The sequence below is a fragment of the Nannobrachium achirus genome (assembly GCF_963921795.1).
Source record: "Nannobrachium achirus genome assembly, chromosome: 18".
Taxonomy (NCBI): Eukaryota; Metazoa; Chordata; class Actinopteri; order Myctophiformes; family Myctophidae; genus Nannobrachium; species Nannobrachium achirus.
Genome location: NC_137825.1, coordinates 46,604,956 through 46,631,066, shown reverse-complemented (window position 1 = coordinate 46,631,066; position 26,111 = coordinate 46,604,956). Strand labels below are relative to the sequence as shown.

At 41.3% G+C, this 26,111-nt stretch overlaps 1 protein-coding gene across 1 annotated transcript in view; it reads left to right on the top strand.

Moving 5' to 3' along the window:
• Nucleotides 1–250: 250 nt before the first annotated feature.
• The window catches only part of LOC308303813 (guanylate-binding protein 1-like), a gene marked incomplete at both ends in the record, with an annotated part of 38,952 nt that continues 13,091 nt past the window's right edge, over nucleotides 251–26,111 (top strand). The window contains 4 exons of the mRNA XM_080748312.1: nucleotides 251–446; nucleotides 15,531–15,658; nucleotides 22,223–22,332; nucleotides 23,180–23,367. Of these exons, the coding sequence (XP_080604438.1) occupies nucleotides 251–446; nucleotides 15,531–15,658; nucleotides 22,223–22,332; nucleotides 23,180–23,367 (622 nt within the window). The remainder of the gene's footprint in view (nucleotides 447–15,530; nucleotides 15,659–22,222; nucleotides 22,333–23,179; nucleotides 23,368–26,111) is intronic.

The window sequence follows — 26,111 nt, the reverse complement described above, 5'->3', positions numbered from 1 at the left end:
CACATGCTACTTAAAGAAGATTTTTTGGGGGTCTTTTATTTCCTGTATAGTAAGTGAATGGACTCAAACATGAACCCACTGAATTTACCTTGATCCACTAAATATATAATTCACAATTTTTAATATGTTATTTGGATGACCCTAAGGATCATAAAAACCTTGAACCATTACTATTGCAATTTATTTTGGGTCAAACCTTAGATTGACTAGCCTACCCTCTTTTGTAGTACCTCCACTAGCAGTGGCCAACATGGCAGCCGGCAAAGTGTCAATGAAGGAGCCAGTGTGTCTGATAAACAGCGACCGCGATGGCAAACCGTGCATTGACCCCAGTGCCCTGAGGACCTTAGAGCAGATTGACCAACATGTGGTTGTGGTGGCAGTAGTGGGTCTGTACCGTACTGGGAAGTCCTACCTCATGAACAAACTGGCTGGAACAAGCAAAGGTGAGCATGATTGATTGGTTGATTACATTATTAATGGTAGTGTAAGTGATAATAACACAATGGGTTAAATAATAACACAATGGGTCTATGATCTGGGAGTACTAGTTACTTTAGAGTGTTAAGGACTTCCGCCCTATCCCCTGTGAGGAGAAAAAAGCTGTTTCAGTTTTCCCCGTAGGTGACAGCCTTCCTCCAATCAGAATAAAGTGGGGGCCTTCCTCCAATCATGATCGAGTGACTCGATACTATCAGAACATAGATCCATTTTATTATTATTTATATAGAATTAAATGAATTCACTTAGCCTACATTTAATTGTTTGATTCAACAGTTTTGGGGAAGGAATATATGCATGTTCACTTTACAGACCCATGTTTACATGTCTAGCTCAGGTGATTATTAATATTGATGACATCAGGGATCTCCATGCATGTAAGGGCATGAAAGTGATTCTGTTACTGTGGTTCCCCTGACTTCACAGTGAAGTCAGAGTGTGATGTCAGAGCAGAAAACGACCTTTTTCAAAACATTATACAAACATTATAAATGTTTTAAGAAAACTAGGCCTACATTAATGACATGATGATGTGTCCCGTGCTGGGACACATATTTGAACAGCCAGGTCATCTGACAGAAACGGACAAAATACGATGTTTTATTTCACTTCTATGTAACACCTGTGGGTTACATAAACCCTTGTTTACTAAAGAACTTAAAGGTCCTGTAGTGGTACAATGTTACCTATCTCTACCCTCATCAGATTGATGATAAGATGCCTTTCTGTCTCTCTGTCTTTCTGTCTGTCAGTGGTGAGTTTCACATCAGGGGGTGAACAGGATATTTTGCATTGCTCTGCCTCATGCATGCATGACAGTGTCATGTGATGAATTCAAATCAAACGATCAAGCGATATTTTATTACTTCCAAACGTCAGGGGATGGGTCTATTTGGCAAAAGTTTGGGAGATAAAATGGTCCTTTCGTGCTGATCAGTCAAAAAGCACCAACTTTTGCCCAGATGTAGCTGGAGGCATGCTCTAATGATTTAGCCAGGGGCACTGGCGTAAATAACGGGACGGAGACAGCGGGGCAGAGTCAGCCCGACGTGCTGTCGGTAAAATCTCCTAATAATGTATACAGACGGAGCCGCTGTTCTGTCCAGTGTCTGCCGCTTCCATTTCCTGTAATAGGCTGCTACCATTTCAAAATAAAACGTGTTGAATGATCACATTACAAATATCCAATACAACTACTCTTGTTTTCAAATACCCACTGGTATGACAGGAAGCTCTAAGGCCCCTTGGTGCTGCTGACGGAACAGGCTGAAGAGACGTTCTTCTGACTAAAACACTCGGACATTATTAAGTGTGCCTGCCATGCAATGGCAAAACACTTATTGTAATCCACCATACTTACATATGGTAGTTAGTTAATGATATTGCAAATTTTGGCACGTAATAACTGCCGCACAATTTACACCACCCCCACAATATATACATCAAAGCGTGCGGCTTGGCCGGGAATAGGTAGCTATTACTTTTCTTTCCGATCCGCGTTACCATGGCGACGTATTTTGCAAAAACACAACGCCCAAAAATCCCATTGACTTAGAAAGAAAAGAAAAGAAACCATTTTTGTGTATGTTTATATCAAGAGTCCCTAAATAGCCCATTCTTAATTGCTGGATTTCCTGTGAACAGAAACGTGCCGCGTGATGACATAGACAGGTCATCTTGAATATAAATGAACCTTGATTACATTCACCTGTTTGATTCCCATTGCTGCACATTCCTCCAAAAACAACTGATTTTATTCACAGAGCTACTCCATTTTGAATCTCATTCAAGATGACATCCAAACTATGTATTACTCATTGTAAACTTAATGAGCACAATAAAATATGTCTGTGAACATTGGCCCCCCTGTCTTCCTATTGGCTGAGCTTTAAACAGCCATAACTCCAGTTTGCATAATGGCACGCTCTATACACTCGGTGTCTGGACTTCAACGGCCAATAGGGACTTATTACTTAAGCCAAGTCCCTCTTAAGCCCCGCCCCTGTCTTCCTATTGGCTGAGCTTTAAACAGCTATAACTGCAGTTTGAAGCATGGTATAATCTCGAAACTTGGTGTGTGTAATTAGACGGGCAATAGGGATGAGCTGTAATTGCTAAGCCACGCCCCTCTGTCTTCCTATTGGCTGGGCTTTAAACATCCATAACTCCAGTTCCCAACATGTTACTGGTCTCAAACTTGGTGGGTGGTCCCACAGACTTAACCGCTAATGCTAACGGCTACTTCCGCTAATGCTAATGCTGAAAATGCTAATGCCACGTTAAAATGTTAATGTTGCTAAATATTAATGCTAATGTTGCAACATATTAATGCAAATCCTACAAATGCTAATATTACATTTATTTTGGGAGGTCCCCAGATGATTAGCTTAAAGGAGTAGTTCACCCCCAAAATGACTTTTTTTTCTATTGATTACTCATGCCATGGAGAGTAGAGTTCAATAATATTTTTAGTTTTTTGTCACATTCCTAAGACATAAATGTGATAACAATAAATGTACCCCCATTCATTTCGGATGGTGACCCGTTTCGAAACGGGTCACCATCCGGAATCAATGGGGGTAAATTTACTCAAATCAAATTTTTGTCTTAGGAATGTGACAAAAACCAAAAAAATGTATTGAACTCTAGTCTCCATGGCATGAGTAATCAATAGAACAAAAGTAATTTTGGAGGTGAACTACTCCTTTAATGTGCAACATTGTTTTCTCACTCAGCAGTAAATAAAGATAGATAGATAGATAGATAGATAGATAGATAGATAGATAGATAGATAGCTTTATTATCCCGGATAAAATCAGTTGTCCAGACGCAGCAAAGCAGTATAAGGTTATTTACAAAGTTACAATATGAAAAAGATAACAGAAAAACTAGAAATGAACATTTCTAAGAAAGTGTGCCTGCAGCTCTCTAAGTGTGTGCAACCTTGTGTAACGGTTGGTGTTAGCATTAGCATTAGATTTTTTTACATTAGCATTTTTAGTATTAGCTTCAACATTAGCATTTTTGGCATTAAGATTTTTAGCATTTTTATTAACATTAGCTTTAGCACTTTTAGCATTATCATTGGCATTTTTAGCATTAGCTAGCATTAGCATTTTAGCATTAGCTAGCATTAGCATTTGTAAAATTAGCATATTAGCATTAGTATTTGTTAGCATTAGCATTTGTTAGCATTAGCATTATCAATACCATTTTTAAAATTAGCTTCTTTAGCATTAGCATTTGTTAAAATTCTTTTCTTTTTTAGTATTAGCATTTTTACTATTAGCATTTTTACTATTAGCATTTTAGCTTTAGCATTAGCGGAAGTAGCCGTTAGCATTAGCAGTTAGCCGTTGGGGCCGTGGGACCACCCACCATGTTTGAGACCAGTAACGTGTTGGGAAGAGGAGTTATAGCCAAATAATGTTTCGGCCAATCTGAAGTGGGGGCGGGGCTAAGTTAATCCAATTAAGTTGAATGACTCTGAAACAACCACAACACCACCACCAAGTTTGTACGACAAACGGTTGATGAGTAATAGCCAAATAAAGTTTCGGCCAATCAGAAGAGGGGGTAGGGCAAGGTTAAACTAATTAAGCTGAAGGACTCTAAAACAAGTCAAATGGCACCACCCACAAGTCTGTACGACAAGTGTTTGACGAGATAAAGCCAAATAAAGTTTCGGACAATCAGAAGAGGGGGCTGGGCTAAGTTAAACCAAATTAAGGTGAAGAACTCTGAAACAAGTCAAATGACACCACCCAAAAGTATGTACAACAAACTGTTGATGAATTAGAGCCAAATAGAGGAACAATCAAGTTTCGACCAATCAGAAGAGGGGGCGGGGCTACGTCAAACCAATTAAAGACAGGGTAGCAGAATAACATCTACTTTGTCCCAATTTAATTGTTAGGTAGTTGTGAAAATATTTGCCAATGCAACCATATAGTTGTCTTGCCTGTTTTCAGAGTTGTATTCAGACGGAGATTCCAATGTCCTACTTTTTCAAAACTCCTCCTCCACGAGCTCGGGAATGGCCGAGCAAAATCATGACGTATGGGCTCAGAGCAACATCACGTGATCCCATTGAAAAGAATGGGAAACGTGCCTTGGGAATTACAGTATTTTACACTCTTTCAAATAAAGTGAACTCATAACTTTCTTAATTGACATGCACAACAACGTGAATGCTATACACTTGCAATTTTTTATGAAGAATCAATAAGCCGTTTTTTCCGTATCCATTATATAGTGAAGCATGCACCTATTTACTAGCCTGGGGGCGTGTCTCTTCGCTACCCGGTTCTCTAGCGAGGCACTGAGAAACACCAAGCCGAGATGGGCGCTCGTTTCGGCCAAATGCTGGAGTTGCCTCGGTGCTTGACTGTGGATGTTTTTTTTTTCTCTCCTCCCGTTTTTCCCCCTGCCTCTCCATTCATGTGTTCTCTACATCTGGACCAAACAATGACACGACATTGGATTAACTCACCCAAAAGAAGGTAGACAAATGTATTCCACTGGAATTAGTTATAAGGTCCTTCACAAACGCGAGTGACGGGACCGTGGGCCGTGCGAGCTCGCAATGGTGGAAAAGATACTCATATTTTACTTAAGTAAAAGTACTCTCATATCATTCTCGCATGGACAGTCGCCTAGGACGCGACACGCAGTGGCCAATCTACAAGCTCACAATTGTGAGCTTGCAGATCGGCTAGTTTCAAACAGCCAAGGTATAAAATAGGTAGTTAATGTATGTTTTACAATATTATAATGTGTTTCTGTAGTAACTAAAGCTTTCAAATTATTTTAATGGTGTAACTACAGTATTTGCCTCAGAGATAGATGTAGTGTAGTAGAAGTGAAAGTATTGGAACTATCCAAGTACAAATACCTCAACATTGTACTTGAGTAAATATACTTATAGTTACTTTACACATCATGCGGTGATGCAGAGTCTTGCGGACATGTCCGGGCGTGCGGCGAGCCGCGAACACGAACAGTCACGCAATCAATCAGTCTGCAATGTGTCTCTGCTACTACTGAAGTAGGCTAAAGTACACACAATCAGAACATTAAACAATTATTTCACTAATCGTTCACTCTCTCAGTGCTGACTGGAGAGAGTCCTGCAGAAACAGGCAGAGGGGAGGGGGGTGACTGTCTGTCTGTCTGCCTGTCTGTCTGCCTGTCTCACTGACTGAAACGAGCCGAGGCACTGTAGTAGCTGTGACGGAACGTCACGTCACGGAAGAGGCGTGGTCCCGAAGTCGAAGGAAGTACAGGGTGTGATTATAACTTCAAATGTGCCTATGTCTTTTGTGTATTTATTTATTTTAAATTTATTTGGACATCCTTGGGGATCTTTGAGAGATATGCGTCATTATTTAGATAAAGAAAGATTCCTGCTCCCCCTCCTTTAAGGACAAGGACTCTGAAACAAGTCAAATGGGGCGGGGCTTAAAGCTATACTGTGTAAGTTGCTCAACTGGTGGTCTGTAGCAGTATAGCAAACCGCGGTCGCGTTTGCTTTTTTCGTCCGTTTTTCGCTCGCGGACCGGGCCGTCAGACCACCGTGTCCGCCTTGCCTCGCCGAGACGCTTTCAATGAGGTCTCCCGTGTCCTTCTACGAGCAGCGGTTGGAGAGTTACATGCTAGACTCCTCCAGTGTAAACACTGCAGTGTACTTCCTGAAGGCGTGTTTCCTAAACCCACCAGAGAGCCCGGCAGTGTATGTTCTGCGCTGTGATTGGCCGGCAGTGTATAACCCTCGCTGTGATTGGCCGGTAGTGTGATGACGCAATTTTTTCCGCGAAAACCGGTCCCGGGCAGGGATCATAGAAAACATATAAAGAGAAGGCTTTAGAAGCTGAAAATAACGGAGTGGGGGTTCTAAAACTTTAGTGATTTAACAGCTAGGACCATTTTAAGATTTGTTTTATAAAAAAAGTTACATGGTACAACTTTAAGTAATAAGTCCCTATTGGCCGTTTAAGTTCAGACACCGAGATTTGAGAGGTTACCATTCTGCAAACTGGAGTAAAGTCTGTTTAAAGCTCAGCCAATAGGAAGACAGAGGGGGCGGGCTTCAGCAATTACAGTTCGTCCCTATTGGCCAGAAAGATTCCAACGTTGTGTGAGCGTTTTAAATTCGAAATCATGTTGCTAGGCAAAAGTATGCCACATTACTCTGGCATACTTTTGCCTAGCAACGTGATTTTTTGGGACTTTTCCCAGGCAATAGGGAGGAGCTGTAATTGATTAAGCCCCGCCCCCTCTGTATTCCTATTGGCTGGGCTTTAAACACCCATAACACCACTTCACAGCATGGTACCATCTTGAAACTTGGCATCTAGACTTATACGGCCAATGGGGACCTATTACTTAAGCCCTGCCTCCTTTAAGCCCCACCCCTATCTTCCTATTGGCTGAGCTTTAAACAGGTATAACTCCAGTTTGGTAGGGTCTTGACTTGGCGTGAGTAGTACTGCCTTCCTATTGGATGGGCTTTAAACATCCATAACTCCACTTCCCAACACGTTACTGGTCTCAAACTCGGTGGGTGGTCCCACAGTACCGACGGCTAACTACTAATGTTAACCGCTACTTCCGCTAATGCTTAGCTAAAAATGCTAATGCTAACACATGCTAATGCTAAAAATGCTAATGCTAACCAATGCTAATGCTAAAACATGCTAATGCTAAAAATGCTAATGCTAAAAATGCTAAAATAGCTAATGCTAAAAATGCTAAAATAGCTAATGCTAAAAATGCTAATGCTAGCTAATGGCTGGCGAGGGGTCCCCGAGGCCGGGGAAGGCGGCGCAGAGGTCCGTACGGGTCCCCAGAGTTCTGGGGACCACGGAGCTCGGGGCTGGGTGGCAGGCTTGCGGCCTGCCACCCAGCCCCGACGGGCCCTGGAGGTCGTTAAGGAGCCAGGGGCGTCTCTGGACTCCTTGCCTGGACTCCCCCCTCCCTTCTTTGAAATTCTCTCCCGAACGATCTTCCAACTTTTCCCAGACCCAATGGTAGTGAACCGGCACGCGCCGGAGACAATGCGGTGAAGCAGGGGTCCACAGACCCCTCCCCGGCCGAGCCTCGGCCCGTGGAGTGGAGCAGTATGTAGATTGGCTACATTTGCCTATTATTCCATTCGTTTTTCCCGGCAGTGCCGGGGTCCATGGGGTCTGCATTCGGAACCCCGGCATGTTGGAATGGCGGGGTGGAACCCGTATATGTACACGGTCTTCATTAATAAAAACAGTACCCTGACATTCAGCATTTACCTGTGAAAACAAAATGGTACAGTAACGGTACAATATGTAGCAATATGTAGCTTATTTGCCGTAGTCTATAGCTTGGCCTGATTATCGCTGCTTGCAGCTATATTTAGTGGCCAAGGCCACGAAGTGGCAAATGGCCACTCATTGATATTGGACTTTCTCATTATGATTATTATTATTCTTCCGCCACTTTTTCTCTAGCGGCTAGACCGTGCAGTCGCTTTTTACGAAACTCGGCAGTATGGCAGAGGACTATGCCAAACGGCTAAAACGCGAAGCTCGCAACAATCGGCCAAAGGGTGGCGCTGTAGGAAGCTTTTGAAAAATGCCAACTTTGAACAGATAAAGCTCATGCTCTGTTTCAGATCCAGCCATGAAACCTGTATACACTTATGCGTCTCCTCATGCCGAACAACTTTTACGCTCTGACTTTTGACCTCTGACCTTTACTTCTCCCACAATTTTGAATTATATGAAAAACAGTCAAAATCTATCTCCTCCTGGGATTTTCGCATCACGTGCGCGAAACTTTTTTTACATGAACTTTGGACCAATACGGTCAGATCTGTCTCGGCGGATTTTTTTAAAAGTGAAACATTATTTTTTAATAATTCACTGTATATTGCAGTTTCATGCAAATTATTCTTCTGCCTCTAAATCATACATGCAAAGTGACACGTTCATGGCATTTGGCAAATATGTAGTAGTCCAAATATCACTGAAAGCAATCTTACTCCAATTGGCCAAAGGGGGGTGCTATACGAAGCGTTTGAAAACTCAAACTTTAAAGGGGCATAAGTCATGCCTCATTTCGTTTGAAGACATGCAACTTGCTTACACGCGTGCCTTGACTCAAGCAGAAGACATCTGTGTCTTTGTTAAGTAAGCTCCGCCCTTTGATTTTCCTTCATTTTGAGCAGTTTGTAAAACGCTTAAACCTGCTTTTATTCCGGAATTTTCGCATCACGTGCATGGAACTTTTTTTACATTAACTTTGGACCAATATTTAAAGATCTGTCAGATCGGACTTTTTAAAAACTTGAAACATGCTTTTTTAATAATTCAATCAATATTGCAAGTTTTATGAAAATTATTCTTCTGCCTCTAAAACATACATGCAAAGTAAAATTTTCATGATGAACTACTGTAGAGGGTTAGTCCAAACATCACTGAAACCAATCTTACCCCAATTGGCCAAAGGGGGGCGCTATATCATTTTGAAAGAAGGCGTCAAGTACATTACATGAAACCTTTTTTATTTTATTTTTTATGACAGGTCCATTATGTGTGACTGCCGTAGTGTAGTGGTCAGTGCCTGTGCCTGATATATGGACGGTTGTGAGTTCAAACCCCACGTCGGGTTGAGTTGATGTTAACATCCTGGATGCCCATGGCATGTAGTCCATGTGCCATACGAGTTGTCAGTATCAAAAAGGTGGCAAAGGTTACCATGCATTTTTGAAAAGCTCTATATCTGTAGATTATATTTTGGTATGATAACCCTTTCTTAGACACAGCTAAATTGGTGTTATCAGCCGCTAGAGTTGGTGTCCCATTAACTTTACATTACAGGAAAAAAAGCTAAAAATTAATCTGCTTTAAGTAGCATAAGAGGGGTCAAACTAGGGGGTTTTCATGATGCTGAATCCATTGCAAGCATCTGTTTTGCACAAAAAAACATTCCTTGGGCTAAAGACTGTCCCACAAGACTATAGTTTAGTGATGAAAAGTGATGAGTCATCACCTTTCACACTTTTGTGGGGGTTGTTTTAGCCCCAGGAATGTTTTTCGTGCAAAACAGATGCTTGCAATGGATTCAGCATCATGAAAACCCCCTAGTTTGACCCCTCTTATGCTACTTAAAGCAGATTAATTTTTAGCTTTTTTTCTGGTAATGTAAAGTTAATGGGACACCAACTCTAGCGGCTGATAACACCAATTTAGCTGTGTCTAAGAAAGGGTTATCATACCAAAATATAATCTACAGATATAGAGCTTTTCAAAAATGCATGGTAACCTTTGCCACCTTTTTGATACCGACAACTTGTATGGCCCATGGACTAATGTGCGTATGTCAAACTCTTTAATGTTGACACGTCTGATCTAACTCCAGATCACGTTCATGTTTAAAATGAGCCCTTCTCTACCGGCCGTTATTTTTCTGTTCTGAGTGAAAGAAAATATGATCACTCGAAAATGTCAGAAATACTCAGATTACATTTACTCAGGTTGATTTCACCCCAAGCCTCCAAAATATAAAAAATAAATCAATAAAATCAAGGCACTCAGCCTACATAGAACTTTTTTTTTTTTTAAACAAACATGGTTAACAGATCCTGTGGATGCCTAGTGTAGTGGTCAGGGCATATGCCTTTCATGCAGAAGGACGTTGGATCGAATCCCACCTGGGGTTTATATAAGCATAAAACCATGACATTTGGTAGACTTTACAGTTTGGTTCCTTGAACAATGTCTATATGGAGCCTTCCTAAAAATGTCCCCCAAACCCCCTTGATGCGTATTTTAATATCCGCCATTACTAAATAGTACAGCGCCTAACAGCAGTATTTTGGGAGAATCGTTCACTCGGTGATACAAGCGTGAAAATTGGTACACATCATCTTTGGAGGCCACTCTTCGAATTAAGAAACCAAGCCACTTGAAAATAAAAGATGGCGGCCCCTGAAATCCAAGATGTCTGTCTGAAAACATGTCTTTTCCTTTATAACTCTAAATGCATTGATTTTAAGACCCATAAACATATCAAAGTTGAATACATTACGGATATTTTGTATCTATCTGTATCTATTACAGTTCTTGAGATACAACATATAGGTACTTTTACAGACTCAGGTGTACCTATATGCTTTATCTCAAGAACTGAAATAGATACAGACATTTACTTGGTACCAAAATATCCGCAATGCCCAACTTTATATTCAACTTTAATACATATATGGGTCTTAAAATCAATGCATTTGGAGAAAAAACATGTTTTTGGACGGACATCTTGGATTTCTGGGGCCGCCATCTTTGATTTTCAAGTGGCTCGGTTTCTTAAATCAAAGAGTGGCCTCCAAAGATGATGTGTACCAATGTTCACGCTTGTATCACCAAGTGAACGATTGCTCTTATTATCTCCTGTACTATACCTTCCACTTCCAACTCCGCTGACATCCCAGAAAAGCTGCTACTGTATATGAAAGAATATATTCTCCCAATGGTGCTCAAAGTGTGGTCCAGGGACCCCCAGGGGTCCTTGAGGGGTTTCAAGGGGGGGTCCCCAGCAAAATCAGTGCAACCACTCTAAAGCACCTTGGCCTAAACGCCGGGCGATATTACGCCTAGCAGCCATTGTTGTAGTCCTCCTGCGCGCCAGCCGGCAAGCGGGAAAAAAGCTGACCAAAATCCAGCTCTCGCCGCCTGCGAGCGCATGCACGAACGAGCACGCGCACGAGAATTTCACAGGACCGCGCCCGCTCGCCTCGCCGCCCCTAAACCTCTCCGTGCAGCCAAAATAACCGCCCGCCTCTCATTGAAAATGAATTACTAGGACGCGGCAACCGCGCTCCGTATGAAAGGCCCTTAACTCTATTTTATACTTTGGATGTTTTAAAATAGCCGATCTACAAGCTCACAACACACATATTTCTGAAAAAGCGTGGAAGTATTTTTTTAATCTTTAGGTGTGCATTGTAATAGGATAGACTCCATCTCCCAGAGGTCTATAGTGCATTGTAACAGGATAGACTCCATCTCCCAGAGGTCTATAGTGCATTGTAACAGGATAGACTCCATCTCCCAGAGGTCTATAGTGCATTGTAACAGGATAGACTCCATCTCCCAGAGGTCTATAGTGCATTGTAACAGGATATACTCCATCTCCCAGAGGTCTATAGTGCATTGTAACAGGATAGACTCCATCTCCCAGAGGTCTATAGTGCATTGTAACAGGATAGACTCCATCTCCCAGAGGTCTATAGTGCATTGTAACAGGACAGACTCCATCTCCCAGAGGTCTATAGTGCATTGAAATAGAGGGATAGACTCCATCTCCCAGAGGTCTATAGTGCATTGTAACAGGACAGACTCCATCTCCCAGAGGTCTATAGTGCATTGTAACAGGATAGACTCCATCTCCCAGAGGTCTATAGTGCATTGTAACAGGATAGACTCCATCTCCCAGAGGTCTATAGTGCATTGTAATAGGATAGACTCCATCTCCCAGAGGTCTATAGTGCATTGTAACAGGATAGACTCCATCTCCCAGAGGTCTAGTGCACGACAATAGGTGTACAGGGGTATTCTTTCTCGTTTCGTTTCTTTTCCTCACAGCTTCATTCGATGTAGTTATAAAAGACAAATCCTCTCTCACACTTATGCCAGTGTGCCAGTGATTGGTAACGTGGCATTGATTCGACCTCCCGTTGGTCCGACCACCTCCTGCCGACGTTGGTGAATGCTAAGCTAGTGAAATGCTAACCTGCCGACACTGGTGAATGCTAACTTGGTGAATGCTAACCTGGTCAAACCAACGGACGGGTTGAACCAATGCTCAGTCCTCCAGTGATCACCCTCCCCTGTGCCTAAGGTTGCCTCCCCTCATTCTAATCTAACTAGTAAGACGCCTCAGGGTGACATCGCGCCAATTCTTGGCCATCTGGCCAGTGATGTATATCGGACCAGTTACCCATAAATGGAGATCCTTGTACTGTATATAGTGCATCTCTTTTATGCCCATACATGGAGATCCCTATCTGAACCAGCCACACAGATATGGGCCATGCCTTGGCCATCTGGACAGTTACTGTATATCGATGATCATCAGGGATCTTCATATATGGGCATAAAAGGGATTCTACCATATATGGACTTTTACATAGTCACCTGTCACCTGTGATATCACCTGTGATGTCACAGTGATGTGTCAAGGGAACCAACCCATAGACAAAAAATGTGACATTTCTCATGGTAAACTAATAATAAGGTACAAAGCCCAGCGTGTTATGACGGTAAACCTCCACAGAAGAAGGCAAGGTGCCCTGGGGAGCTCTGAAGAGAGCAGGAGGATGAAATGACCTGAACAGGGAAGCAGCTCAACTTGTGGTTCCCTTTCAGCTCATTTCTACCTTCCACTTCCACCTCTGCTGACATCCTAGAAAAGCTGTTACGGTACATGAAAGAATATATTCTCAATGGTGCTCAGAGTGGGGTCCGGGGACCCCCAGGGGTCCTTGAGGGGGTTCAAGGGGGGGCGGGGGGGAATCAGTGTAACCACTCTAAAGGTCATTTAAAAAATAGCAGATTTACTACCGAGTAGAGTGCCGCGATATGAGCTTGTAGGTCTACTATCTTCGAATAGCAAAGTATATAAAACAATGGTTAAAGTGGTTCAAATCTAAAGTGACAAACATGCTTTCCAGCTCTTAAAGGAGTAGTTCACCCCCAAAATGACTTTTTATCTATTGATTCCGAATGGGGACCCAAATGCATTTGGGTCCCCATTCGGAGTCAATGGGGGTACATTTATTGTAATCAAATTATTGACTTAGGAATTCGACAAATACATTTATTTTTTAACTCAAGTCTCCATGGCATGAATAATGTGATCACCCTCCCCTGTGCCAATGTTGGCACGGTGCCTAAGGTACAAAGCCTAGCATGTTATGATGATAAAAATCCACAGGAGGATGATATGACCTGAAAAGAGAACCAGCTCAACTTGTGGTTCCCTTTCCAGCTCCAAATGCATTGATTTTATCTATTACAGTTTTTGAGATACAATATATAGGTACTTTTAACAGTTTGGCTGCTCTTGGTAGCCAAACACGTTCACAGACGAGATAAGGTTTCCATGGTAACCCGCATCTCAGACGCTTGCTACGGGTGCTGGTGAAAGAAAAAACTGCATACGTCATGACGCAACGCAGCCAGAAGCAACCGAGAGCGGCCATTATCCATTGACTCCTATTCTATACTGAAACATAAAAACGGCTTTATCTCGAAATAAGGTGCAAATAACGCCGAGGAGGCCGAGATCAGCTTGTCTTCACGGCGACACTATGCCGTGATGGTCGGCCCCGGTTAGGATTTTAGTTTTCGCGACCGTTTGTAAACAAACAGATCTCCTTCCTGGATCGTCAGTGTACACCCACGTGCACACGTACGGAGCTTCCGGGGCTCTTCAAAATAAAGCGCAAGTGAATGGTGGCGTCCTGAGTGTTAAAGACTCAGGTGTACCTATATGCTTTATCTCAAGAACTGAAATAGATACAGGCATTTACTTGGTACCAAAATATCCACAATGCCCAACTTTATATTCAACTTTAATACATTTATGGGTCTTAAAATCAATGCATTTGGAGTTATAAAGGAAAAAACACGTTTTCGGACGGACATCTTGGATTTCGGGGGCCGCCATCTTTGATTTTCAAGTGGCTCGGTTTCTTAATTCGAAGAGTGGCCTCCAAAGATGATGTGTACCAATTTCCACGCTTGTATCACCAAGTGAACGATTGCTCTTATTATCTCCTGTACTAAAATAATGTATTTTGCATCATAACTCCTGAAACAAGCATTATAATACAAACTGTCATGTCTACACCTATGTTGTGATTTCCAAGGATTGCAATAATATCATGTACCAGCTCAGTGGCCTAGTGGTTTGAGTGTCTGCCCTGAGACTGGGAGATCCGGGTTCAAACCCGGGTCGCGTCATAACAAAGATTCCAAAAAAATGGGACCCAGTGCCTCCCTGCTTGAAACTCAGCATCAAGGGTTGGATTGGGGGTAACTCCCTGCGACATACTAGCGTCATGTCCAGGGGGTGTACTTGTACATCAAGCTGCCTTATGCTACAGAAACAGGAGATAAGCTCCTGCCCTATGAGATTCATGGCTCAGCAAGGCTTACTATGTATATCATCAAACTGTCCAGGTGCATAGTATCACAGTTTTTTATGTCTGTTGCATATAGGCCTACAGTCTTTTGCATACATGTTGTGTAGAGGCCAATTTGTGCTTTTACCTCTAACCACCGATTAGTGTAAATCTTTGTATGCACACTTCCCAGAGGCCAAGGAAGAACCTGTGCCCTGCATTTTTCACATCTGCCATTTATAGCGCCACCAGAAGGCCGACTTACAGTATGTAAAACACATTCTTCGATATTACTCCTTCAGATTTTATCCGAAAATCACACAAATCAGTACACAGTATCTCTACAGTGATGTAATCATGACGGATTTGTCCGATATCATATTCTATCTAATTGGCTAACATTGAATTCCAAGGTTTGCAGGATTGCTCCTTTTTGAACAAAATGTCTCAAACGCAGCCTGCTATGTGTGTGAGATTTTGCACACACATTCCCACTAGGCCAAGGAACAGATGCCACCCTTCTCACATTGGCCTGTTATAGCGCCACCAGCGGGTCAATTTTTGCAAAACACATTTTTGGAACAATATGGTTCAAATCCCGCATGCAGCGTCCGATTGCCGTGAAAGGCCCAAGAACACGTGGCATCCTTTTCACTTTGGCCTATTATAGAGTCACCACTAGGCCAAAAAAAACCTACCTGACCTGCCGGAGTCCTGTTCGGAAGAACACTGCTTCTAGTTTATCTTTGATATTCTTCTTTGCTTTCCCTTGATGCCTTTTTGCTTTCCTGCTTTTTATGCCTTGGACACTTTATCGCTGCTTGCAGCTATATTTTGGTTTGTTATCGTCCCATATTCTATCCTTCAGGGTTCCCCCTGGGGTCTACCATCCAGCCCAAGACCAAGGGCATCTGGATGTGGTGTGTACCTCACCCCACGAAGGATGACCACACTCTGGTGCTGCTGGATACAGAGGGACTGGGAGACGTAGAGAAGGTAAGATGTCCTTTCGTTTCATTTTCAAACCACATTAAAGTATTATTCAAACAATTCAGTAATTGCAGGACTCAGTGGTTACTTTTGGATACTGATTCGTGCTGTTAATTGTATCATCATTGTAATAATTACCCGACACATTGCATTTGTAAATAGACCTCTATCTTTTTAAATCGAGCCTTGCCCTTTTGTATTGTTAAACCGCGTTTCAGTAAAGAATTTAAATGAGAGTTAAACAACATTTATTTGTCTCTCACTCATGAGTATGAAAGAGTAAATAGTAATCTATATTGATCATGTTTATCCTGTTTAAGCAGAAGTCTGTCTGAGTGTCTCGCCTATGCCGGTCATATGCGGTTCTCCACAGTGGCTGGAGCAATTGATCTGAATTTGCACACAGGCATTGACCGTTTTTCACTTTCCCAATATGTACCGTATATTACCAATTAGTAGCCCGGGCGTTTATTATGCAAAATCGATGTGGACCCTGGGCATTTAAAAGAGACCAGGCGGCTATTGGTAACAGGCTTTTATTTATTTTGGCACCGGCCAGCACTGCGCCATTAATTAAGTGTGCCTGCCATGCAATGGCAAAACACTTATTGTAATCCGCCATACTTAAGTAACGTTCTTGCAAATTTGGTGCGCTAATAACTGCCGCACAATTTACGCCACCGCCGCAATATATACATCAAAACGTGCGGCTCGGCCGGGAATGGTGTGCTATTACTTTTCTAAGAGAAAAGTTGTATCGTTTAATTGATATTAATTTATTAGTGAATTAATTTTACCCATTGACTTATAATGGGAATCGCAAAAACTCACATTCAATATTTTTTTTCTCGCAAACCATAGGGGCTACAGTTTCAAAACTTGGAGAGGAGATTTATAACTAGAAGAGAAAATTTCTAAGAAATTTTAAGTGTGCCTGCAGCTCGCTAAGTCTGTGCAACCTTGTGTAGCGGTTGGTGTTAGCATTAGCGTTATTTCATTTGACGCAACCCGCGTGTCTGTATGACAAACGGTTCACGAGATCAAGGGTCACTTCCTGTTTGGTGAGGGGCACTTCCTGTTTGGCGAAATAGGCCCCAATTAAGGTCATGGACGATTAATGAATTAAAGCTGCAAGCAGCGATGACCAGGCCCTCGCAGCTCTACCCACGTCACAAGGCCAGCAGCCAATCAGAAACCAAACAGGAAGTCAGCCATTTCGACTAATTAGTGGCGTTTTGGAGCATTTTTGGCCGTTATCACGGGTCGCACTTTAACGACAGTTTTTTGAGAAAAAATTGTTTTGTGAGAAAAAAAAATTGAGAAAAAAACTTTTGAGAAAAAGAAATTTTGAAAAAAAAATTGTGAGAAAAAAAAATCTTGAGAAAAAAAAATGTGAGAAAAAAAATGTTGAGAAAAAAATAATTTTGAGAAAAAAAAAATTGAGAAAAAAATTTTTTGAGAAAAAAAAAATTGAGAAAAAAATGTTGAGAAAAAACATTTTTTGAGAAAAAAAAATTTTTGAGAAAAAAAATTGAGAAAAAAAATTTGAGAAAAAAAAATTTGAGAAAAAAAAATTTTTGAGAAAAAAAAAATTTGAGAAAAAAAATTTGAGAAAAAAAAATTTGAGAAAAAAAAATTTGAGAAAAAAAATTTTTGAGAAAAAAAAAAATTGAGAAAAAAAAATTTGAGAAAAAAAAAATTGAGAAAAAAAAAATTGAGAAAAAAAAAATTGAGAAAAAAAGAAAAGGTATGACACCAGCCGCAAGTCTGTACGACAAACGGTTCATGAGTTATAGAGGCACTTCCTGTTTGGTGAAGGGCACTTCCTGTTAAAGAGGGGGCGAGGCTTAATCAATTACAGCTCATCCCTATTGGTCGGAAAAAGACCAAAGTTGTGTGAGCATTTTACATTTTAAATGACGTTGCTAGGCAAAAGTATGGCAGAGTTATGTGGCGCCAAAGTTTCTGGGTTTTTTTCGGAGTCCCCCATTCAAAGTCAATGGAGTTTTTGGGCGTTGTTTTTTGCGAATTACATCGCAATCGGAAAGCGGATCGGAAAGAAAAGTAATAGCACACCATTCCCGGCCGAGCCGCACATTTTGATGTATATATTGCGGGGGTGGCGTAAATCGTGCGGCAGTTATTACGTGCCGAAGTTTCCCCCATTCTAAGTCAATGGGTTTTTTTGGCGTCGTTTTTTGCGAATTACGTCGCAATGGTAACGCGGATCGGAAAGAAAAGTAATAGCACACCATTCCCGGCCGAGCCGCACGTTTTGATGTATATATTGCGGCGGTGGCGTAAATTGTGCGGCAGTTATTACGTGCAGAAATTCATGGCGAAAGACTTAATGACTTAAGTATGGCGGATTACAATAAGTGTTTTGCTATTGCATAGCAGGCACACTTAATAAAAAATTATTTTGTCAGTTGGCCTCATGGTGGCGCTATAACAGTCCACTTTACCTTTCGGCCTGTAACTCTTGAACCGTGGGTCGGAAAATTAAAATTCCTTTTTCCCTGGATTCCTTGGGTCATGACGCATCTCCTCATATAGGCCACGCCCATTTGCGTCAGGATAGATTTTCCGCCATTTTGAATTTTCTTCAAAACACACTTTTTTCTCCTTTTCCTACATATTTTCTCCAAATGTCACAAAAATCGATACACACGATCTATGGACTCATGCGATAAACATATTCAAACGATATTTTGATAGTCCATACCGTTCTTCCGTAACAGGGTTCCAAAGTTAGCGGGAGGAGCCCGTTTTGTAAGAAGTAGCCATAAATCACAAACGAAACATCCAGTCAACACCAAATTTTAACCACAAGTGGGGGGCGCTATACTGAACATATACCCAAAAGCATTTCCACTTCGACCCATAGGGGGCACCACAAACGCGCAAAACGTAACCGTTTCATGCCAAAACGTGTTTTTCAGGGGGAACGACCCTCTCAAAACGAAACACAAACGATCTCGGGAGCGACGGGACAACGTAATCGCCTTGCGGAACTTGTGGGAGGAGCCTATTTCTTAAAAACAAGAAACCATATTGCTAATGCTAACACATGCTAATGCTAACAAATACTAATGCTAACTAAGATGCTAATGTTAACACATACAAGGTTGCACACACTTAGCGAGCTGCAGGCACACTTTTCTAGTTGGTTACTTTTCTTAAACTATAAGGCTAACAATTTGGCAAGGTTTATATTTTACCGGCCAATTAATTCATTTATCGGCCATATTATAATGAATGACACATGCGTGTTAGCAGATGTAGCAGAGGGACGCTGGACTCTGAAGCATATGCTACCAAGTGACCAGCTCACCACTCAGCACTCCTCAATGTTACTTTAAACCATAATGTATGGCATTCTCAGCCAACTCCAACTTATGATTAAGCCTCCATGGTCTCACCTCAAAATAGTGGATTAAATCTTCAAATGACCGGATCACACCGAGGCAGCAGGCATGTAGCCTACTCGAGCTAACAATTGATTAAAATCTAAAGTCTAAAAGTATTCACACAAACTTTGCGCCTTAGCAACTGTTCAGAGTAGCCTATCAAGTGATTCTTAACAGAGGGAGCAGCAGACTGCCTGCCTGGTACCGGTGCGTGCACTGTGTGAGCGCGGCACATTGCAACGTGCTGTGAGCTTGTAGATTTGCTGTTTTCGGCACACTACATTAAGTTAAAATAAATAGCAAATAATTTCCCAGGCTCTTACATAAACCAAATCAAGATAAAATAAATTTCAAATAATGGCCCAGGCGCATAAACGAACCTGGCGGTTATTTGAGACGTCGGGGTCGGACCGCGACAGTTTGCCACCGGGCTACTTATTTTCGGACGAGGCTTGCTTAACGAGTATTAATTGTCTACAGCTGGAAAGAAAACAAGACGTCACTTCTTAACTCATTTAGTGCCACCCTAGTCACCACTAGAGGGCGCCCAGTGGCCATAGAAAATCCCATAGAGATATGCTGGTATATGCAGAAGCCCTGCAGCCATGACTTGCCTGAACACTTTCCTTTGTGCATGTACAGGAAGAGGATGAAGTTAGCTTGAAGTTAGCTATTGGCTACCAAGCATTTTAGAAGCCTTATTTTCGTCAACTTAGCCATGATTAAACCTTGCACACCTCATGCATGGGAAAAAAACAGAGAAGAATGAGCTCTAAAAAATCCAATGCAATCCTGGATTGCATTGGAGTGGATTTGTGCAGTTTGTTCACAGCTTTCAAACAAAAAAAATCCGATTGGAAATCCGTTCAGGCATTCTTGAGATAATCGCCATTATGTTTTACATGTTATGTAAACAAACATGGCTGCCCTGTATGTTAGATGGGGTTGTATGGGGGTGGAACATGCAAAATCGCGATTGAAATCATGTTCACTAGATTGGATGGGGTCCAAAAAAAAATTAAAAAAAAAAAGAATTTCAATTTTTTTTTTTTTTTTTTTTTAATATCCCGAACTAGTTCGGGATAGGCACTCTGGTATGCGATAATATATCCCGAACTAATTCGGGATAGGCACTCAATGAGTTAAGCTGCTAGCCTTACACCTAACAACTATGAAAAAATGTCTCAGTCATAATAAAATCGAGGCGAGTCGCGGCGTGCTCCCGTGATTCAGTCGTTACTCAATCGTTAAATGTGAGGTAGTGGCCCGACTCGATTTTTACCCCAACTTGAGACCCCGATTCTGTTACGAGAATATTAAACTGGTTTGATATTTGTGCAAATCGGGTCTGAATAAGTAAAATGACGTAACAACCAAAACAGAACGCTTTGAGCCAAAACAAAAGCCATTCATTCTCCAAGACGCTGAGCTGCCAGCCTGGTCGACTCGCCACTAGTAGTTGTTGGTGCGGCTACGGCAGCCCTTTATTTCACTGCGTATCATAATAGTAGACCTACATTATTCCAAAAATAAGTTGATAATAAGTTGATAGGATCAATCTGCGCCGGCTATGGAGAGGAGAGGAGACTCGAGAGATAGGGCTGAGGGAGGAGGGTGGGTGGTGCTCGGTGTGTGTGTATGCAGACGCAGTGATGGAAAAAGTACTCACAAGTTACTTAAGTAAAAGTATCAATACTGCAGTACTGTGATGCAACGCGTTGTGAGCCTGTAGATGTTTTATCATAATTATAATGTATACCTGCAAAGAAACTAGTAACACAAGTTTTCAAAGTAGTGTAGTGAAAGTACAATATTTTCCTCTGTAGTGGAGTAGAAGTAAAAGTACTGAAAACGGGAAATACTCAAGTAAAGTACAATTACCTCAATTGTACTTAAAGGAGTGGTGACGCGCCCCGAAATTTAACATTGTGCTGCAGTAGGTCACGTGGTCTTTCTCCAAACAGTCTGAAAAGGAGGCGGGGCCGTATCAGTTAGTAGTGAATGTATACTTCGTCCGTCGTGCGGTGCCGCACAATGTATACTTCGTCCGTCGTGCGGTGCCGCGGAAAATCCAACTTTTTTGTTTCTGAGTGTATATGCACATGTAATACCTCCATTTGGACTAATGTGGGTGCGGGGAATTCATTTCTGATATTGTTTTGACCATTTTGGGTGATTTGGACCTTGAAAGGTCATGGTCAAGGTCATTTTGTAATTCCGAAGACCATGGCCACAACTTGGCCATTGTTAGGAGTAAAAACAGGTGCTGTCTAAAACAACTAATTCTGACATGTATAATTCATTTCTGGTATTGTTTTGACCATAATAAGGATCATCTTGTCTTTGAAATATCAATGTCAATGCCATTTTTCAAAAACGATTTTTAGTTTTGTGTACTTTTGGTTACTTTGGGGCAATTAGTAGGACCCATTAGGCCCATGTATTGTCAAAAAGTTAACAGTGAATTACTTCTTTATTACCTGTGAATATATGAAGACATTAATGGTCCATCAACAATGAGTAGCCTATATGAATGAATATACAGATAGTCTATTCAAAGAACTGATTTGCAATGTGTGTCATTCTATTGCATAATTCAGGATTGCACAGGATATAAAGACCTGATTACAATTATATAACATCCTCTATAATCATTAAGTGTAGGTGATAGTTATTTCTATCGATGGTTTTATATAAAGCTCAAAGCTTTGAGGATTAATGTTAGGACATTTTCACTTTGGACTGGAGCCACTGGCGAGCTTGTAGATTGGCTATTGTCAAATAGCCAATGTTTAAATATTTACAGATTTAAATAGGGATACAATACAGTCATGGGTCATGGAACTGGACTTTCCAAGGAATGTGGAGACGTTTTAATTTTTAAAATAAAAATACAATAAAAAGAAGTATACCCTACTCGGGGTATTAATAAGCATATATATATATATATATATATATATGTGTGTGTGTGTGTGTGTGCGTGTGCGTGTGCGTGTGTGTGTGTGTTTGTGTTGGACCAATAAAAATAAATATTTGCCATACCACCACAGTGGCTACCGGACTACACAGTTCTAGATGAACAATGAAAGGGTGGTAACGTATGAACTATGTGATCACAGTACACTAACTAACACATCCAAACATTTCCTTCTGGCTTCAGGGTGATACAGAGAATGACAACTGGATCTTTGCCTTGGCAGTTCTGCTCAGCAGCACTCTGGTGTATAACAGCATGGGGACCATCGATAACAGAGCCCTGGAGAACCTTCAGTATCCTTCATGTCATTTTCTCATTGTTCCCTCCTTTACTGTAAATGTAATGTGTTCATCAGTTGTGTTGGGACATATTTTGCAAATGCTTATAATTTGTCTCCAATCCTTGCAAAAGTGTAAAGAATAACCTTTATAAAAAAATATTAACCACCCTTGTGATGTCTTTCGGTATTGGGGTGGCTGGGTAGGAGCACCACCTATAATAAGATGCTTTAGTCTCAAATAGTGTTTCAGAGACACATTTTTCACTCCAAAGGCTGTGACACACCAATCTGACCCGGGAGTCAACATCAAGAGAAAACAACACTGGATAAGTTGAGGCTTGAACTGGGGACCATCTTATTCACAGAAAGACACTGTAAAACCCCTGACGAAATTGAATTTGAGACACACACGGCTAGACTGAATGCCATGGTGAAATGAGTAGAATAAGCATTGGGTCTAGTGCGGGTCTAATTAATTCTAATATTCCAGTTTTCCTCTATCCCACTTATCCACGTCCGGTTTCGGATCAAGCCCGATTTTTGGGACCTGTGCTACCCTCTAGTATACCGGTATGTTAAAACAATTTTCCCCCATATAATATGTACATCTATGAACATCCATGATCATTGCAACGAGCAGCTGAAAATGTCCACAAATGGTGTTGTCATGGAATATAGATTAGTTGACATTGTTGTTTGGTTAATTTAAACAGCATGTTTCAGATTTGTGTATTTCAGGTGCTAGTATAACAAAATTCAGGTTCTGAGGAAAATCACAGCTCGAAAAGGTGAATCAACTATTGAATAATGATTTTAAAGGAGATATCCCTTGTTTTGTTATCCATAACACCACCACTTAGCTATGTGACAGAACTGACAAACCATTTAAAAATCAAGTCCAAAACGGAAAAGCGTGATGACCATATAGATGTACGTTCCCTTCCCTCCTTTGTGTGGACTGTGCGCGATTTTTGCCTCAAGTTGGAGCTGGAAGGAAAACCAATAACAGCAGATGAGTACCTGGAGAATGCTCTCAAGGAGAAAAAAGGTTTCATTAACTGCGGACAAATTATTTGAATGTAGATGGTGTTTCAGTCATTTCATGTATAGTACGGAGGATTGAGACCAGATTTTGGGTGAATCGTTCACTTTTTCATACAAGCGTGAAAATTGGTACACTTGTACAGTTTGGGGCCCTGAACATTTTCAGATATGGAGCCATCGCAAAAACGCCCCCTGGTGGCCATGGCGGCCATTTTACTTTCCACCATTACCCGTTAATGTATTTTACATCATAACTCCTAAACCAAACACGATAATACAGAATAGGTGATGTCTACACCTATGTTTTGATGGTCAAGGATTCCATTGATATCATGTACAACATCACAACCTGTTCAGGTGAATAGTTAATGGTCAATTCCGTGATGTTGTGAGGTAGTCTGATGGTTTTGTCAGAACATTTTTGACTTTTTCATAAAAGTATGAAACTTGGTACACTTGTACAGTTTGGGACCCTGAACATTGTCAGATATGGAGCCATTGCGAAAACACCCCCTGGTGGCCATGGCAGCCATTTTAATAGCCACCATTACCAGATAATGTATTTTGCATCTTATCTCTTGAACCATACATGATAATACAGAATATGTGATGTCTACACCTATGTTTTGATGGTCAGGATACCATTGATAATGTGTACAACATCATAAAATGTCCAGCTGAATAGTTAATGGTCAATTCAGTGATTTGCATCTGTTGCATACATGTTGAGTAGTTTTAGAAATGTAAACCCATGCCCCTGATAATACCGTGAGAGCAGAGCAATATTCAATATGACAAAAACAAATTAGCTTTAAATAATGTATCATAGGCAAAGGTTTATTTCAAAGATTTTATTTCAGAAATAGTTTGTTTTGTTGTTAGAACATATTGGTTTCATTGTCTTCAAATTGATTTCTGAAGCACATATATTTCATGTTTTTTGCTAGTGTTGATTGCATGTTTCATGCATGGTTTTTGTTTGACTGGTTGATTGATAGTTGTTGTTGTTGTTGACAATCTGGTTAAGCATTGTCAAAGAAAAGGGAAAAACAGAGCCCTTGCTGTTTTGTAATTCTGTTCTTGAGAGATTACGTTGTTGATGACAATGGATTTCTTCTTCCATCTTCACAGCCTCCTCCACATTGACACAATGCTGTGCACTACTTTTGCATTTTTTGCCTGGCAGCCTTTCTTGCAGCCACAACTCAAGAGCTCAAGGAGGGATGGGCTTGCCTGTGGAAGAATTGACCACAATGGTCTCCAATCAAGTGGGTTCGTCCAACCCCAGTCTGTTGGAGATGGCATAGCTGGTGCCACCTCAAATGCTTGTCCCCAACAGTGTTCTCCTTGGTACACTGCACCTGTGAGGTGCTGCACCAGTGCATCCTTAGTTGGGGGTATAGGCTACATCCCTCTTCCTTTTTTGTGAATAACTCACTCTAGATGAGTAATTGATGTTGAGTTGGTTGCTGTTACGATCGTAGGAGAGAATTGTGAAGCATTCCACAATGGAAATGCCATGTCAAAGGCATTCAAGGTTTATTTCCCGTGGTTGCAAATGCAGATACTCTGTCACAGCCAGTGATGGCATGGAACACAGGAATATTTGTATTTGTCAGGAGTGGACCACTGGACCCAGAGTTTTGGCAATGTCATGTCTGAAGTTTTTCACAGTCCCAAATGCCACCCAGTAAGCTTGTCTTGAGTTATTCACTACAAAATGAAGAGGAATGGAGCAAATACCCCCAAATTAGGATGCATTGGTGCAGCACCTCAACAGAGCAGTGTACCAAGAAGGACACTGTTGGGGACAAGCATTTGAGGTGGCTTCAGATATGCCATCTCCAACAGACTGGGGTTGGACAAACCCACTTGATTGGAGACCATTGTGGACAATTCTTCATAGGCAAGCCTATCCCTCCTTCAGCTGTTAAGTTGTGGCTGCAAGAAAGGCTGCCTGGGCATTGCAAATGCAAAAAAAAGCCCTCCTAATAGTGCACAGCATTGTGTCAATGATGTGGAGGAGGCTGGTAAGGAGACAGTGAAGATTGAAGAATACATTCATCGTCATCATCCATCAATCAATCAATCAATCAATCAATCAATCAGTCAGTCAGTCAGTCAGTCAGTCAGTCAGTCAGTCAGTCAGTCAGTCAGTCAGTCAGTCAGTCAGTCAGTCAAACAAACAAAAACCATGCATGAAACATGAAATCAATACTAGTGTAAGGGGATTTATCTGTGTTATAGTTTTTTTCTGTAATAATAGGAATGTTTTGGGGCTTATCTCAATGTATCTGATAATAAATATTTCAGTTTGGGGATATAGTCAGACTCTTTAACACTTATGTTGCAATGATTTTTTCCGGCCAATGTCCCGCGTTGCCATGGTTACCATAGACTTCCATGTAATTGTGCAAGTGTGTAAAAAGTGCACGCCCATGCCTAGATGATGCACCACGTGTGTAGATGCTGTTCACAGCTTTCAAACAAAAAAATCCGCTTGGAAATCCGTGCAGGCATTCATGATTTATCAGCCATTATGTTTTCTTCAGATGTAAACAAACATGGCTGCCATGTTTGAAAGAATGGGTTGGTATGGGGGTTAAACATGCAATTTCGCGATCGCGATCATGCCTAATACTTTTCTGGAGGTCCAAAAAAAAAATTTGAAATAAAATTTTTTGAAAAAAAAAAAAAAAAAAAAAAATCAAAAACGGCCCAAACTCGGGAAACTCGGGGTTGGCACAG